Source organism: Rissa tridactyla, chromosome 12, assembly GCF_028500815.1.
Source record: "Rissa tridactyla isolate bRisTri1 chromosome 12, bRisTri1.patW.cur.20221130, whole genome shotgun sequence".
In the NCBI taxonomy this organism is placed as follows: domain Eukaryota; kingdom Metazoa; phylum Chordata; class Aves; order Charadriiformes; family Laridae; genus Rissa; species Rissa tridactyla.
Genome location: NC_071477.1, coordinates 13,652,315 through 13,667,043, shown reverse-complemented (window position 1 = coordinate 13,667,043; position 14,729 = coordinate 13,652,315). Strand labels below are relative to the sequence as shown.

Genomic DNA, 14,729 nt, shown 5'->3' with positions numbered 1-14,729 from the left:
CATTTCTCACCTGCAAAAGTGATGTTCATGGAAATGCCTCTATTCTTAAATTCTGCTTTATGACTTCACTGCTGGCTTGTCCCTCTTGAAAGAGTAAAGAAACATATTTAGAATAAAATTTGAGGATGTACGGGTATGGGGAGTGCAATAAGGCAAAGAACACGGAGGATGGAGTATGGGCAGAGTGGGTGAAAGGAGTCCGTGGGAGAAGAGAGGAAGGAAAAAAGGTTGAAGAGATGTTCTGGTCTAATAAACCCGTTGTGAGTACTGGCTGTTTGGCTGTTGGAACCTGAAATTTTTCTCTCTGGGGGAACTTCAGAAAAGGGCTAATTTCTGCGTGTTTCCTTCCTCCTTCATAATTAATAAATATTATAGTGTGAAATGGAGGAATTCCAGTGCTGCATCAAGTACAAATTTCAATACAGCTTTAATTACAGACTCACTATAGGGTGCATCCATGTCCCATTACTTATACATGATTACCTACTGGAGCCATCTCCACTATTTACAATACAGCCACCACCTCTGTTTCCAGCATGCTAGAACCTATAATAACCCCTGCAAGGAGGTGTCTGATCTCTTAAAGAGCTCCAGGCTGTTCTGTGCCAGTAACGCTGAATCGCAGAGGGACGCTCGGAAAGGGAGAGTAGGATCCTGTGGGAACAGGGCAGCGGCTGGGGAACAGCTGAAAGGAGTTGCTGGCATTCGATACGGTCTCTTAAGATGTCCTTTTGTCTTTCCTCCTGCCCCAGGGCCGATGCAAGAGACAGTGAAGGATTTCTGGAGAATGATTTGGCAAGAAAACTCTGCAAGTGTTGTCATGGTCACCAACTTGGTGGAAGTGGGCAGGGTAAGGGTACCACTTTCCCAACACGTAAAGCCAAACCCGCGCTGGGTATTACACGGTGCTGCTGTTGAGGCAAGCTCAGCAAGTGAAATGGCATTTGCTTACTGTAGGAAGGGAATGAATTAAGCCACCCCGGGTTTTTTCTCTAAAATGCTATATTTTGTAATACTTGGCCTCTTCCCTTCTAGACTAATAAGGATCGTGTTACTGGTGTAAGTCTCGGCTTTAGCAGAGTTGTACAAATTTATGCTAGCTGGGAAGCTGTCTCCTTTTTCAGTACAGAAGTAAAAATGTACTTCTGTAATAATTATTCTTTATCTGTGTAATTTGAATACTTCTCTACCCGCAAAAATCCAGAGGGGCAAGAATATGCAACTGGTGTTCAAACTGTCAAAAGAGCTCTGTAAATGACGGTTCAAAGCCTAGAGTTTCCAGTCCTTTCAGAAGATGATTATTCCGTGGTGGTATGAGATTGTGCGCAGCTGGATCCTGGGGCCACCAGGCAGCGTTGGCTTTCTCCACACCCACCGCTTCACTCTCTCGGACTCAGATTAACCAGAAGTCCGTGTGCCAGCACAAGGCAATTGCCAAAGCCCGCGGTGGGGGCAAACATGAATAAGTCAAAAGGTGTAGGCTAGACTTCAGGGAATAAGAAAAAGCCATGTCTGGGGTGGCTTTCCCTGGCATATTCTTCCCATTCCTGCTGGTCTTTGGTTCAGAGACATTCTCAGATGGAAACCGGAGCTCTTAAAAATTTTGTCCTGATGTTTGTCACCTTAAATTGCTTTGGTACTAGGAAAAATTTAAATTATAGTTTACTCACAGCCATTAGTAATTCAGCTGCTTTGTATCTGATTTCCTTTAGATCTCATGGTTGAATGCCAGCTGATTCTGTTCATTTATTGTTATTTATTCTATTTTACCTTCTGCTGACACTTCTGTTTGAAATAAATGCCTCTCTGTTTTTTTTAAAAAACAACAAACCTACATTAATCATATTTAATATTTATAAAACCCCTTCTGATTATGACTGGAACTGGAACATGAAACCTGCTTCGCAGTAGCTAATTGCTTCAGCTTTGAGATGCTGTTCCACTCTTTCATGCTAGAGTGTTTAATAACTTGATAGTCTTTGTTAGCCTAAATATTCCTTCTAGAGCTTCACAGCCTTGGCTTTCATTTCTACTATTAGTTTTGCACGTGGCTTCTGGAAGTAGCTAAGCTTGGGGTGTGTTTACGTGATCAGATTTCTTTCGTGAGCCTTAGTTGAGGCCTGTTACAGCTGGTAAAATGTCATATTTGTGTCCACATCTGATAAGAAAAGCTTTAAGTCAAACATATTTAATGTACCACCAAGTATCTCACATTCCCTATGAACTGAAATTCTTTGGCTAAACAGAGAGAGTTCAGAATTGCGATAGCAAGAGCGTAGGTTTTTCTGAAAGGGGATGGTGGTAGTGACGGCCAGGTATCCTGTAAACCTGATATATGGTCAGGGCACGTATGGAAATTTAAGGAAGCCTGTCTTAAAGAAGAGGAGCTAAAAAACATCCTTTTCATTTGTATTCACAACAGAGGAAACTGAAAAAAAAAAAATCCTCCCTGCGGTTTCTATATATGATAAAGGAATTTTGATCTAATTTATAAAGTTAATTTTGTCAAGGTCTGTACATCAGAAGAAAGCACAATTTGCATTGGCTTCAGCCTGAAAGTGGAGTAAAATGTAGGTCAGCTCTGACTCAGCTTGAGCTAGTTGCACTCAATGTTGTCTTTTTTCCCCCCAGGTAAAGTGTGTTCGATACTGGCCAGATGACACAGAGGTCTATGGGGATATTAAAGTCACGTTAATTGAGACAGAACCATTGGCAGAGTATGTCATACGCACATTTACTGTCCAAAAGGTAAGGAAATCTTCAATCAGCTGAGATTTGCATACAACACTTAATGTGTATTCAGAAATGTGAACTCTGGGATGCATATCCAGAATGCCCCTGGAGATGGGAGCTGTTACTATTGGGACAGGTTTCACTTCAGAAACCTAAATTTTTGACAGAGACTCCAATTTTGGACAAATGATTTTAAATGAACATCTTGATGGAGCCCAAAAGTAGAATCCACAGTGTATGAAGTTTAAATGCATCCAAAAGCCAGCAGATAGCTGATTGTGTGCCAGGAATAATAACTGTCGTGTTTCACTGTGGCAAATTACAGATGAAAAAAGGTATCAGTTAAACTGGATGCCAGGTAGGGTCCCCTTTCAACAGAAATGAAAATATAATAAAGGCGAGAGTGTAAAAATTATCCCCAAATTGGCAGGATTTGGAAGATTTTTGTTACTTGTAATTAGAAATTGGAAGCCTAAGTGTCAGAGTATTCCAGGTCTGTTCAAATTACTCTCCAAACACTCAGTAAGAGTTTTTAAAGCTTTTCAAAAATTCCTGCTAAATGAACTTCAGCCACACAGGGAATATTGCTCCAGTTTTCTAATGCCTCAGCTCCATATTTCATTAAATCACTGAGAAACTTGGTAAGAAATGCCAAAATCTGACAGGTTAGAGGACCCGCTGCTGGATTCCGCCTACATTCCTGTACGATAAAATGTCACAGCTAACTGACATTTCCGTGTTACCCTTTGCAGGGCACATACAAGTGGGGTCAATTTTCATGTACCAGTAACTTGATCTCACCAGAAAAGCCAAGCGATGGGTCTGGGTACCAGTTTCTGCCCTTTTCATCACCAGCTGTAATCTCAAACTGAGATTTTTTGGCAGGAGATGGCAGAAAATCTACCGTTGCCTGGGGCGTGCCCACCGTCTGGGTGTTCGTTCCCCAGGCTGTTCCTTCAATGCCTTAAAAAGGATTTACGAGTGACTTCTTGGGGTTTTATGGCAGTAACACCAAAGGAGGCTGGATGAAGTGCAGCCATGGTGTGCTGGGGCTGAAGTCACCCTGTAAAGTTCCTCATCGTCCTGGGTTTGAATTCTGAGACAACAAGTTCGAATTGGGAGCTGGCATTCACCTTTGTAGTCCTCAGTTGCGTGTTACTTCATATGTCCTTGGAGTTCAGCTTGAAATCTCTGGGAGTAAAAGCAGCGCCAGGACACGTTCCCGCCTGTAATGAGAGCTAAATGCTTGTTCAGCCCTCTGCGTGAGGGAAAGGAGCAGTGATCAGAATATGCTGATTGCAGTCTGATGGAAGAAAAATAGAGGCTGTGTTGTCTCCTCAGAAAGGCTACCATGAGATCCGAGAGATTCGGCAGTTCCACTTCACCAGCTGGCCGGACCACGGGGTTCCTTGCTACGCCACGGGCCTCCTGGGCTTCGTTCGTCAAGTGAAGTTTCTCAATCCCCCAGAAGCAGGACCCATCGTGGTGCACTGCAGGTACGCCAGCTCTTTGTCTGAGCCTTTCCTCCAGCAGCTTTTTCAGCTTTTTTTCCTTTTTTCTTCTTGTCTGGCAATAACCAGCTACGTTTCGTTTGTTTAAGAGTATAATTTGTGGGCCTCACGAGGAAACAAAGTCGAATTTGGTTTTCTTTTCTAAAATGGCAGCTCTGGAGCTTAGCTGGCGTGAATTGGAGATGATATAAGTAGGTCAGCAAGGGCCATTCGAATGTAGAAGACTCTCTGGTGGCCTGTGCTCTCTTAGATACTCATAGCAGAGCTGGGAAAATGGTAAATATCTGGGACAAGCATTGCAGTCGTTATCTACAGCAAACCTCACGTGGCAGAAGGGACAATGCCTACAAAAAGACAGGGAATTTTTAAAGCAACTTTGCTTTTCTGTACCCACACGCACTGCAGCACAGCTTTGTACCAGCATCAATAGTCTTATCTGAAATGTTAGTCTGTCTTCCCGGAGCTGGATGCCAACCGTTGAGCATCTTGGCCTTCTCAAAGCCCAGGAGCTGGAATGGGAATGTTGGACTGAAAACCTGCCCGGTGCCTTCCAGCTAGTAAATAAAAGGGGAATGCGTGAGGAAACCTCGCTGCTTGGTTTAATTCAGACTATGGAACCACGTGCTTGCTAAACTCCTGGCTGCTGCTGTGGCTGGTGAGGGCTCTTCTGCACTGCTGTCTTCCAGCTCCCTGCTGGGCAAGGTGCCATGTGGGTATGTAGGAGAGTTTCCCCGCCATGAAGAGCTTTTTTTGACGCGTGACCAGGCGTGCTGCTCGTGGTGGGAAAGCTAACACACACACAGGCTGCCATCAGAGTTAGGTGACTTCAAATGCAAGGAAGGACATTGCTACAAACCCAGAGTTTGGGTTTGTAGCAGTTTCTTCTGCAGTGCTCAGGCCACAGCTCAGGGCACACGTTCCATAAAGGAGACGTGGCTGGAGAGCAGAGCTGGCTGTCCCAAAATCTCACCCCTAATCAATCCACAGGCAATTCAGTGCCACGCTGTGTAATCAGTAAGAGAGAGAGAATACATCCCACAACCACTTTAAACGGGAAGATCAATTAAATCTTACCATTTTAAAACAGTTTTGGATTGGGGGGGTGCGTTTTGTTTTGTTTTGTTGGGTTTTTTCAGCAAGCGACGAATCAGTTTCATAATAAAATCGCGCTAAGCCTGAGGAGCTGGCAGAAGGGAATTCATTCAGGGCTCGGGGCCTGAATTTGGTACCTTGGCGCCATGACACGGGTCTGGCCCTGGAAGGAGCCTGAACCTGATTCATTGTCACCAAGAAAGCAAGGAGAAAATTTTCATCCTTCAAGTTTTAATGAATAAATGCCATTTCCTCTCTGTTATTTATCTGCTTTTGAATTTTAATGACTTGCTTTAAGTGGTAATTACCAAATTCTCCCGGCCGATGCCTGGCTGGATAATACCACTGTTCGATATTTATGAAGTGCCAGGATCCTCTAAATATAGAAATGTTATAACTATTTGTTAAAATTCTGAAAAGCTGAGAGATAAAGGGAGAGGAAATGCCACTTATTCATTAAAATTCTGCAAATGAAAAATATCTTCTCTCCATTCAGCGGTTGATTAATCTGGTCCATTAATTTATGGTCATTCATATCTCCTCGCTTTCGGCTCTGCTGGAGTTTTCATGCCACTGAAGTTTCCCTGATTTGAGCCGAGTTTTCCTTCTTCCTTCCGAGTAATGTGAAGAGACGTTCTCCTCTCTCTATCCTTCACACCTAAACAGCTTGGATGATTTCCCAGGAGGGAAGGAGGACACAATGACAACACAGTTTTGCAGGAGATAGTCCAATTCTCGCAAGCAGCGGGGGGCTCTAAACTGAAGGGTTTGAGTAGCCTCGAGCTCCTTTCTCTGTAATTTTACAATCCACAACTTGAAATCGCTCTCCTCGGGACCCAAACTCCTCCGATTAAAAAGGGAAAAGAAATGTTTGAGGTCTCCATTGAGCCCCTTTCATCACACCCACTTGAGTAAACTTTAAAGAAACTTTTAAAGAGTCCCGTGGAAGAAAATTTCTGGAATTGTGTCTATTTGCAAGCTGGAGGCTGCTCTCCCACGTCCGGTGGGATGAAAAGTGTGCAGGTGAACCGACCTGTAAAATCATAATGATTATTTTCGTACCTTTTTTATTGATGTTCAAGAACACAAAGCTTTTTTTCCTGCTACGTGGGTCCATTTCCCTTTCAAGAAATAGTATTTTACCCCATTCTCTTAAATCCTAAGCTAATTTAGCTACATCCAAAAAGCACCCCATTAAAGAGAGGGGGAGCAGCTTCCAAGAGGAGACAGCTGTGTCTGTGATATGGTTATTTTCTCCTCTGTAAAGCCCTGGCCCTCCACAGTCCCTTGGTCACGCAGACCCTCATTGTTTTTTCTTTTTTCAGTGCTGGGGCCGGGAGAACAGGGTGCTTTATTGCCATCGACATCATGCTTGACATGGCAGAGAACGAAGGCGTGGTAGATATATTTAACTGTGTGCGAGAGCTGCGATCCCAAAGGGTCAATCTGGTGCAGACGGAGGTAGGTGCCAGCAGGTCTCCTCTTACGACGTGCTGCTTTCCTGTCAGCTCCTCTGCTCAACAGGAGCCCAGCAATTCGTTAAGTCAACACTTGCTTCCTCTGTGATGTGATTATACAGAACTTCTCGGTGGCTAAACATGACCAGATGTGCACCGAATCACATTCACTGGCAGCTACTGGGGGCCTCCAAGACAGGAGGCAGACCTTGAAGTCTAGGTCTTAGCATTGCGGATTAATTTTGTTCGCGCAGCAGAAAAAAGCTCTCTCCTGAATCCTCTCATGACTCATTCATAGATGTACTGCAGACTGGAATAGTACCTAGTTTATGTCAATTGCGACCTAAACAAATAAAACATCCTTGATTAAAGGACTGGGTGCTGATTAAGCAGGCTGCTCCGTCACATAGCGTCTAGCAGCTGCACAGAGTTCTATGGAACCGTTATCCCGCTACACAAGTTTTTGCTATGTGCTTCAATGCCTTCCCCTCCTGAGGGACAGGAGAATAGCCTGGAAGAGAGATGAACTTTTAACTTTGTTGGACTTTTTACGCTTAGTTCAGGGAAAGAACTTCACCTGGAATACTAGGAGCCCAGGAGTTTTGAAGACGGATGGAGCAGACCTGTTAGCACCATTGTTTCTGCTGATGTTATCACAAGTCCAAAGGACAGTCCAGTCCTGACCGTCGCCTTGTGATTGCGAACAGGAAAGCTTTACACCCTGACTTTCTCCTCAGCCCACCTCCATTTTGTCCCGGCATTCCTGAGAGTGGCGACTTCCCATTTTTCTTGTAAATCTGAAATGAATACAAGAGACCTCTCGTTCAATGATGGATGAAATATGCTCCCAAAGCTGTCACATAACACACTGTGTAATTTGTCTCCACGTGAAACAGAGCCAAATATGCATATTGGGCATGATTTAAGACAAACAAAACAGTGATATTTCATGAACTGTATTAAAAATATGATTTTAATATCTTATCTTCTCCCCTGTGCAGGAGCAGTATGTATTTGTCCATGATGCCATTTTGGAGGCATGTCTCTGTGGCAACACGGCCATTCCAGTTTGTGAGTTCAGATCCATATACTACAACATCAGCAGACTAGATCCACAGACTAATTCCAGCCAGATAAAAGATGAGTTTCAGGTAATTTCATGTGTCTCAGTCATTGCAGTTGGTGTATTGAAGGTGTTTAATCAATTTCTGTGTGTTATTTTACAATTTCCAACAGAGCAGAGAAGGGGGACACTGAGCCAAGGTCTGATTTCAGCTGATTTTTTTTGTTTTACTACTGAATCAAGCAGAGATTTGGTTTTTTGAGCGTGGACTTTTCAGCCTTCGGCAAGGAAAAAATTCCCCATCGCTTCAGTAGAGCAAGGGTACTAATTTTCGCAGCTAATGTTGTACTTCTCATTTCAACAAATATTCTGTTGTTCATTTTCTTCTGTAATTTATGCAGAAACATTTATGCCTCAGGGTCTCTTATTATCCGTTCTTGTGGCTCATATGCTGCTTCCGAGTCTTAACAATCAACTTGTTGACGTCCTTCTATACAATAGGAGAAAGTGAGCTCAGTGAGCATTACTTTCTCTGTTTCTAATTTTCAATGAACTCAGTCCTTCAGTTCACTACGTACATTGTGGCAAGTTAAGTGGTGGTGAGAACTGAAATGACATGTAGTAAAACTCACGAGTGCTGGCATAGCGCCATTTGCCGGGGGCAAGCGATGAAACGAGGAGCACTGCACCTTCTGCTGTCACCATTGCTTGTCCCACCCTAATAAACGGGCTGGGGACACACGAGCCATGAGCCCTGTGCAGTTGCACCTCTCAACGCAGTAGAGAACTCGCCTTGTGGAACAGTGAACTAAGTTTTCCAGTCTCGCTCCCCATGTATCTGTAAATCCCTTTAGGATTTTCCGCTAACACCGATGAATGGAAAAACATAATAATGTGGGAAATCTGGGCAAGAAGAGTTAGATGGGAAAGAGACAGCTCTGCTATTTAAGAGGCCATTCTTTTTAGTCAGTACTGCAAAGGTGGAGATTCCTTGATTTGTAGGAAAAGCCTACCCCCTTTCCCAGCAAAGCGTCTTTTGCAACAGGAGAATGTCTTTTTAGAGCCCCCCTCTGAGTCAGATGCCTCTTTTTCTCCTTCTCTGTGCAAAGGGAGAATGTGTGTTTTTATCTGAAACCTTACAGGGAATCATCAGGGTTGGGGTAGTGAGATAAAGAATGTGGATCCCAAGCGATGACAGTTCAATTAAAAAAAGATCTGGTTTTATCAAGTGGTATCAGATCCGTAAAAGTGTTTCTGGTTCTGGACGCTTGGCATGAAGGAGCCGAAGCCTAACTTCATCAAATGCTGTTATGCCATCAAAAAAAAAAGTCATCGCTTGCTGAGCTTATTTTGTCAGGAGATGAGACGAGATTTGTCGCCTGTGTGCTTGTTCTTTTGAGCTGCCAGGGGCTGGCAACTCCTGTGGGAAAAAAATGCTCCACTCTACTTTGCATAAGAGGTTCCTTCTCTGTCTAGTTGTAGAATCTATTTTTACAGGATTTTGGCTCAGAGCGTTCTTCAGCCCTACTTGTCTGGATTTAATGCAAAAGATGGTATCTTTTGCTACAATCTTTATGAGCCAGTTGATCTAACTATAGATCTGTTGGTGCAATTTGTATTACTTAGGTCCCGCTGGCCCCCAGGTAAGGCTGGATGTATTTCTCATGCGCTACGTGTTGTTTGAACATGCAAAAGCTCGTTCTGGAGAGATTTTGTAATCTGAAGTAGTACAAAAACAAGGGAGAGAGGGGAAGGGCATAAAATAGACAGGAGTAAATCACCAACAATGCCTAATTATCTGCATTGTCAGAGATCTGAGATTTCATGTTGCTTCCTCAGCCAGACTACCTGCTTTCCGTCTCTAGACAAAGGGACTTTTTATGTAGAACCTGCATAATTTAGTGCAAATATATTATTTTAAATTTTGTGCTTAGACACATTCCTTTATCTTGGATTGTTTGACCCTCCTCTTTTCTCCATTCGTAACCTCTCTGTCAGAAGGCAGGCTCTTTGTAAGAATTTTTGGCCCCTAAATATTTTGCGTTCCTCTGATGGCTGCAGAGGAATTCACTGTTTGACTGCATGGGCTTTGCTGAGGAAGAGGACACCTAACAAGCGAAAGTAGAATGACACCTACCACGACTTAAACGACAGTGTTAAGATGCGTTCACTTTGATTTGCTATTTTTGTTGCCTGCTGGCCAACCTGGACTGGTTTGTCAGGAAGCTTCCGCAATGGATAACGCAAAAGAAAATTAGATTTAAAGAAACGTGGTCTGTCAAGCAGTGGGAAAGATGGATAACAGTAAAAGTCTGACAGCAAGACCCCAGAGATAAGGTAGGACTGTGTAAGTGAAGCATCCTATGTGTCACTCCGAAAGGAAAGTAGCAATCTAAATAACGTATGAAACGGATTGACTTTCTAGTTAAAAAAAAAATAAATAAAATCCACATTTTCTCTGAAGTTTTTATATACATTATTAAGATAAATCAGTAGTTTGACTGAGGAATCACCAGAGGATTTGAACCCAGTCTGATCTGCTGGGTGAGCCAGGTCGATACTCAGGGGGCTTCTGCGCATGATCCACTCCAAGCGGGAGAAGGATGTGTGCTCCTACCCCAGGGACGATAGAAACAAGAGGAGGTTTCACTCCATGACCAGGTCAAAGCTGCAGCTTGTACCTGTGACAGCTGTTTCCAGCCTCTAGGAAAGAACAGAAATGTTATCTGACTGCTGTGGGGTTTTAGAGCTGGAAATTGTTGGTAGGTGTGTAGCGCCCTCAGTTTATGCTGGAGCGTACGGTGTTTGGAAGAGCACCTCAGGACAATGTGTAAAATGCAATGTATTGTAACAGCAAGCAGCTCCTCAGTGCTCCGTCTTTTTCGCTCTCTGTGATCCCAAAGATCTGCTTGTCTAAGTACCTTCAAAATAAATGAATTGTGCAGATGGCATCCTTCTCGTAAGTAAATTCAAAGATGCTCAGCCTGCTCCTGTCTTTCTTTCCCTTTTTCCCCTCCTCCCTTCGCAGACTCTCAATATTGTGACACCGCGCGTTCGGCCAGAAGACTGCAGCATCGGTCTTTTGCCAAGGAACCATGACAAGAACCGCTGCATGGATGTGTTGCCCTTGGACCGGTGCCTGCCTTTCCTCATCTCCGTGGATGGTGAATCAAGTAACTACATCAATGCTGCACTCATGGATGTAAGCAGCACTGCACTGTCCTCCCTGATCCTAGTCTGCATCCCATTTATTTGTTCTCAGGATACTTTTCTGGGATAAAGGGATCCAAAGCAAAAAACTTCTTTACCAGTAGTTTTGGGGTCTGACATCTCCCAACTGGGCAAAGGCACATGATTTTCTCTTCTTCACAGAAATGTGTCACCTAGACCATGATTATCGTATTACCGTTGTAGTTCTACCTCATGTTGGTGGAAAATCTTTGACAAAGAAGCTCATGAGCGTGCAGTCTGAGGTTGCATCGTAGAAAGGCAGATGGGCAAAGAAGTGGTGGGACAACTCTTCCCATGCACTGGTTGTCGTATAAGTTGAAAGAAAAATGTTTGCCAGGTCAGCTCTTTGAAAAGAATAGTTTGCAGCACGGAGCGGTTGATTTATTTGAGCTTATGCAGTTAATATGGGAGTACAGGGATCAGATGTGCAAAATGCTTCAAGGCTGAAGGACATGAGTTAAGCTGATGTGAATCTGTCTGAAAGCATTTTCCCTTGCTTTGTTTATAGGCTAGAATCTCACAGCACGGGTCCTTTGCGTAGGGTGAATTATGGTGAATTATGTTGATGGTTTCTTTTTGCTGTGGTGCCTGACTGCCTTTGGGCAGAGATGTCTTTAAAGGCACTAATTATTGCAGTTTGAGTATGTGTAAATATGATCCAGGGTGAAATGTCATCATTTTTTCCCGAGTAATGTGGGGGTCGGTCTTTTTAAATTTTGTCTGTTCTTTCACTCTTTGAGAAGCAGTGATACTGCTGCATTTAAGAGGTTAAGTCAAATGGTCATAGAATTAATTTTAGCTTTTTTCAGAAAGATTGGGATGTTTTCATTGTAAATATGCCTAAGGAGAAACTTTTTTTTTTTCTTTAAAGTGTGTTTCGTGCTTTGGCAAATCTGCAGAAGCACAATGTATTCTTCTCTGGTTTCTTAGGGACTGGGAATGTGTTTGCACGTTTCAGCCCTCATTAGCTCATTGTATCCTTCCCCATGAAATTCCTGTGAATTAAATTTTTTTGTACAAAGGAATTTTTCACCTGTCTTTGAAATTCAGCCACTGTGATGTTCTCTGGCTCTCCTTCATCCTTCCATAGAGGAATCAGCAGCTTTTGAAAACAAAAATAAAATCAGAGGAGAACAACCAAAATCCCACGTTTTCGTAGGTGTTCCTGTTGAGGACTTTGCAACTTCTTTGTGTTTTCCAGTAGCTTCATGTCTGCAGTCTAGTGCCGAGCGTGGACTCTTCCAGGAGATCATCCATCCCATATTGCTGTTCTCTCATTGTGTGAAGACAGGCCTGTGCTGGGGAACACTTGACAGCACAGTCCCAGTGCTGGTCATTTTATTTACCTCTACCTTACAGATTTCTCATGTTATCTTTTTTTTTAAACTTCTCCCCAAACCTTGCTTGACCTGCAGCTTGCCCTGTGTATTACATGAAAGCTATGATGGAAGAAGTGGTAGAGCAGGAAGGGATGATGGTACACCTAGAACGGGTTACAGCCTGGGGTTGGAAGCGTGAATTGTCCCGGGAAGGCAATCTGGCAGGCTGCTCTGGGCTGCGTTCACCAGAATTACCCTGAGACACAAAATGCGATTTGAACCCTCCCCTGGGGTGAAGCACTCGGTCTGGGCTCCTGGCTAAAGCTGTGCTGGAGACTGTTCCAGCCTGTTGACTGCAGAGCATTAAAACCCAACCTCTTCTGCGATTTTGAGACCTTTCCTCTTCATGTCCTCTGCCCAGGCCTTAGGATCTTTCCTATGAGAATCATCGGAAAGCCATGTTGGCATCTGCAAAATGGTTTGTTAAGAAGAAAGGACAAATGTTGTTCCTCTCCTTCCCCTAAAACCGTTGAGCATAATCCTTAAGCAGAGAGACTTTAGCCACTTCTCTGAGTCAAGCCATGCATAAGTGCTGGTAGGTTTGTATTTAAGGCATGGGGTTTGGAGAAAGACATGAGTCCATATTGTGTCCCTGTTGTCATCGTTCTCCCAAGACCCTACACATGTTCTCTTACATGAGTAATTAACATCTCTGTGTCACCTTCCCGTTAAAATACCACAGTGAATCTGGTTCCTCACTTGTAGCAAAGCAAACAGGTAGGGCATGTTTCTTTTGTCTCCTAATGGCAAAGCCCACAAACACGTCTTCCCTCCAGCCACCAGTTTAGCCGGCTATGCAATCTGCTGTATTGGTGCACAGTGAAAAAACATAGCAGAAACATTATGATGTTCTTAACTCTAATTGAGAGATAAGATTCACTATTTTATGTACCACTCTGTTGCCACCGTTGGTCTGGTACGACAGAGCTTTTGACCCGTCCTAAGTTTGAAATACAGGGTAGAGAGAAAGAGGAAAATCCCTTCCAGACTGATCATTTCCCAAGCAATCATTTCCTTTTCCTTCTCTCTACTCCACGTCCCATCACCCCGCTCACACCTGCGCACTCAGGACCACCGCGCAGATGCCCCGCAAGCTGGTGCAGAGCGTGCACAGCACCTTCTCCCCCTCCCAGCACGGTCCGCTCAGCATTTCCATCCACAGCCAACTCGTACGGAGGAGAAAAGGCAAGCCCCCACAACAGCCATCTTAACTGGGGTTTTATTTGTTTCTTTACTTTAAATCCAAAATCTTAATGTTGTTTGGGGTTTTTTTAACCCAGAAATATTATGCCTTTTGATTCAAGTCCTCTTCACAGACGTACAGCACAAAGAACTGTGCAGTTTGTAGGCACATCTAAGCATTGCCGGCCGTGGTTGGAAAGCGATAAAGTTTTCAGCTTGTACCCTTTCATCTCAAAGGGCCTCGCAAACATTCATTAACGCGGCCCCGCAGAGGTTCGGAGCACAGTTCCTCCCCTTCGTGGTTAGGGAGATTTGAGGTCAGAGGGCTTTTTTGAGGTGAAGCAATAGCAGCAGAAATGAAATACCAGTGTCACAGGCACTGAATATTGCCCCACAAGCTCTTAAAGGATGGCTGGGGTCCAAATGTGCCGCCTCCGTAGCGCTACATCACCAAGGAGGAATAGCAGACGGGGGGGTGCTAATCCCTTCTGTAGTTCCTAGAGTCCACTGCTGCAAAAAGGATAGCATTTGCTTCCAGCTGTTTTCGTTCCAATTATTAATATTTACTGATAGTGGTAGTAGTAATAGTAGAATTAGTATTATTTGCTGAGTCTCAAAATATAAATAATTGATTTGGGTAATCTCTGCTCTTGTGACACTTCTTTAATGAAATGTCTTCATTGGGAGCAAAAGAATCCCATTATGAGACGTTCATTCATTGCAGAGCGATAACAAGGAGAAGGATATGTGATTTGTATAATCTGGTTAAATGGCTCAGATTGCCTAGCCGTAGCCTCCCGGGTATAATATTCGTTTGAATAAAAGTTGATTGAATTTTTTTTTTTTTTTTTTTTAACTAATCTTATTCTTTTGTTAGAGCCACAAGCAACCTGCTGCCTTTATTGTAACCCAACACCCTTTGCCCAACACCATAGCAGACTTCTGGAGGCTGGTGTTTGATTATAACTGCTCCTCGGTCGTGATGCTGAATGAGATGGATGCGGCACAAGTAAGTGATTTTTCATCGTTTCTGTCGTGTAACTTTCTTCTCAAATCCAGGTGGGTTTAAGAGCACTTCTGC

The 14,729-nt window shown here is 43.6% G+C and overlaps 1 protein-coding gene across 1 annotated transcript in view; it reads left to right on the top strand.

Annotated features, from left to right (window-relative positions):
- The window catches only part of PTPRT (protein tyrosine phosphatase receptor type T), a 462,729-nt gene that overhangs the window by 439,782 nt on the left and 8,218 nt on the right, over nt 1–14,729 (top strand). Inside the window, exons 23-29 of the mRNA XM_054218837.1 lie at nt 753–850; nt 2,632–2,748; nt 4,075–4,229; nt 6,662–6,797; nt 7,795–7,944; nt 10,885–11,058; nt 14,526–14,657. Coding sequence (XP_054074812.1) covers nt 753–850; nt 2,632–2,748; nt 4,075–4,229; nt 6,662–6,797; nt 7,795–7,944; nt 10,885–11,058; nt 14,526–14,657 — 962 coding nt within the window. The remainder of the gene's footprint in view (nt 1–752; nt 851–2,631; nt 2,749–4,074; nt 4,230–6,661; nt 6,798–7,794; nt 7,945–10,884; nt 11,059–14,525; nt 14,658–14,729) is intronic.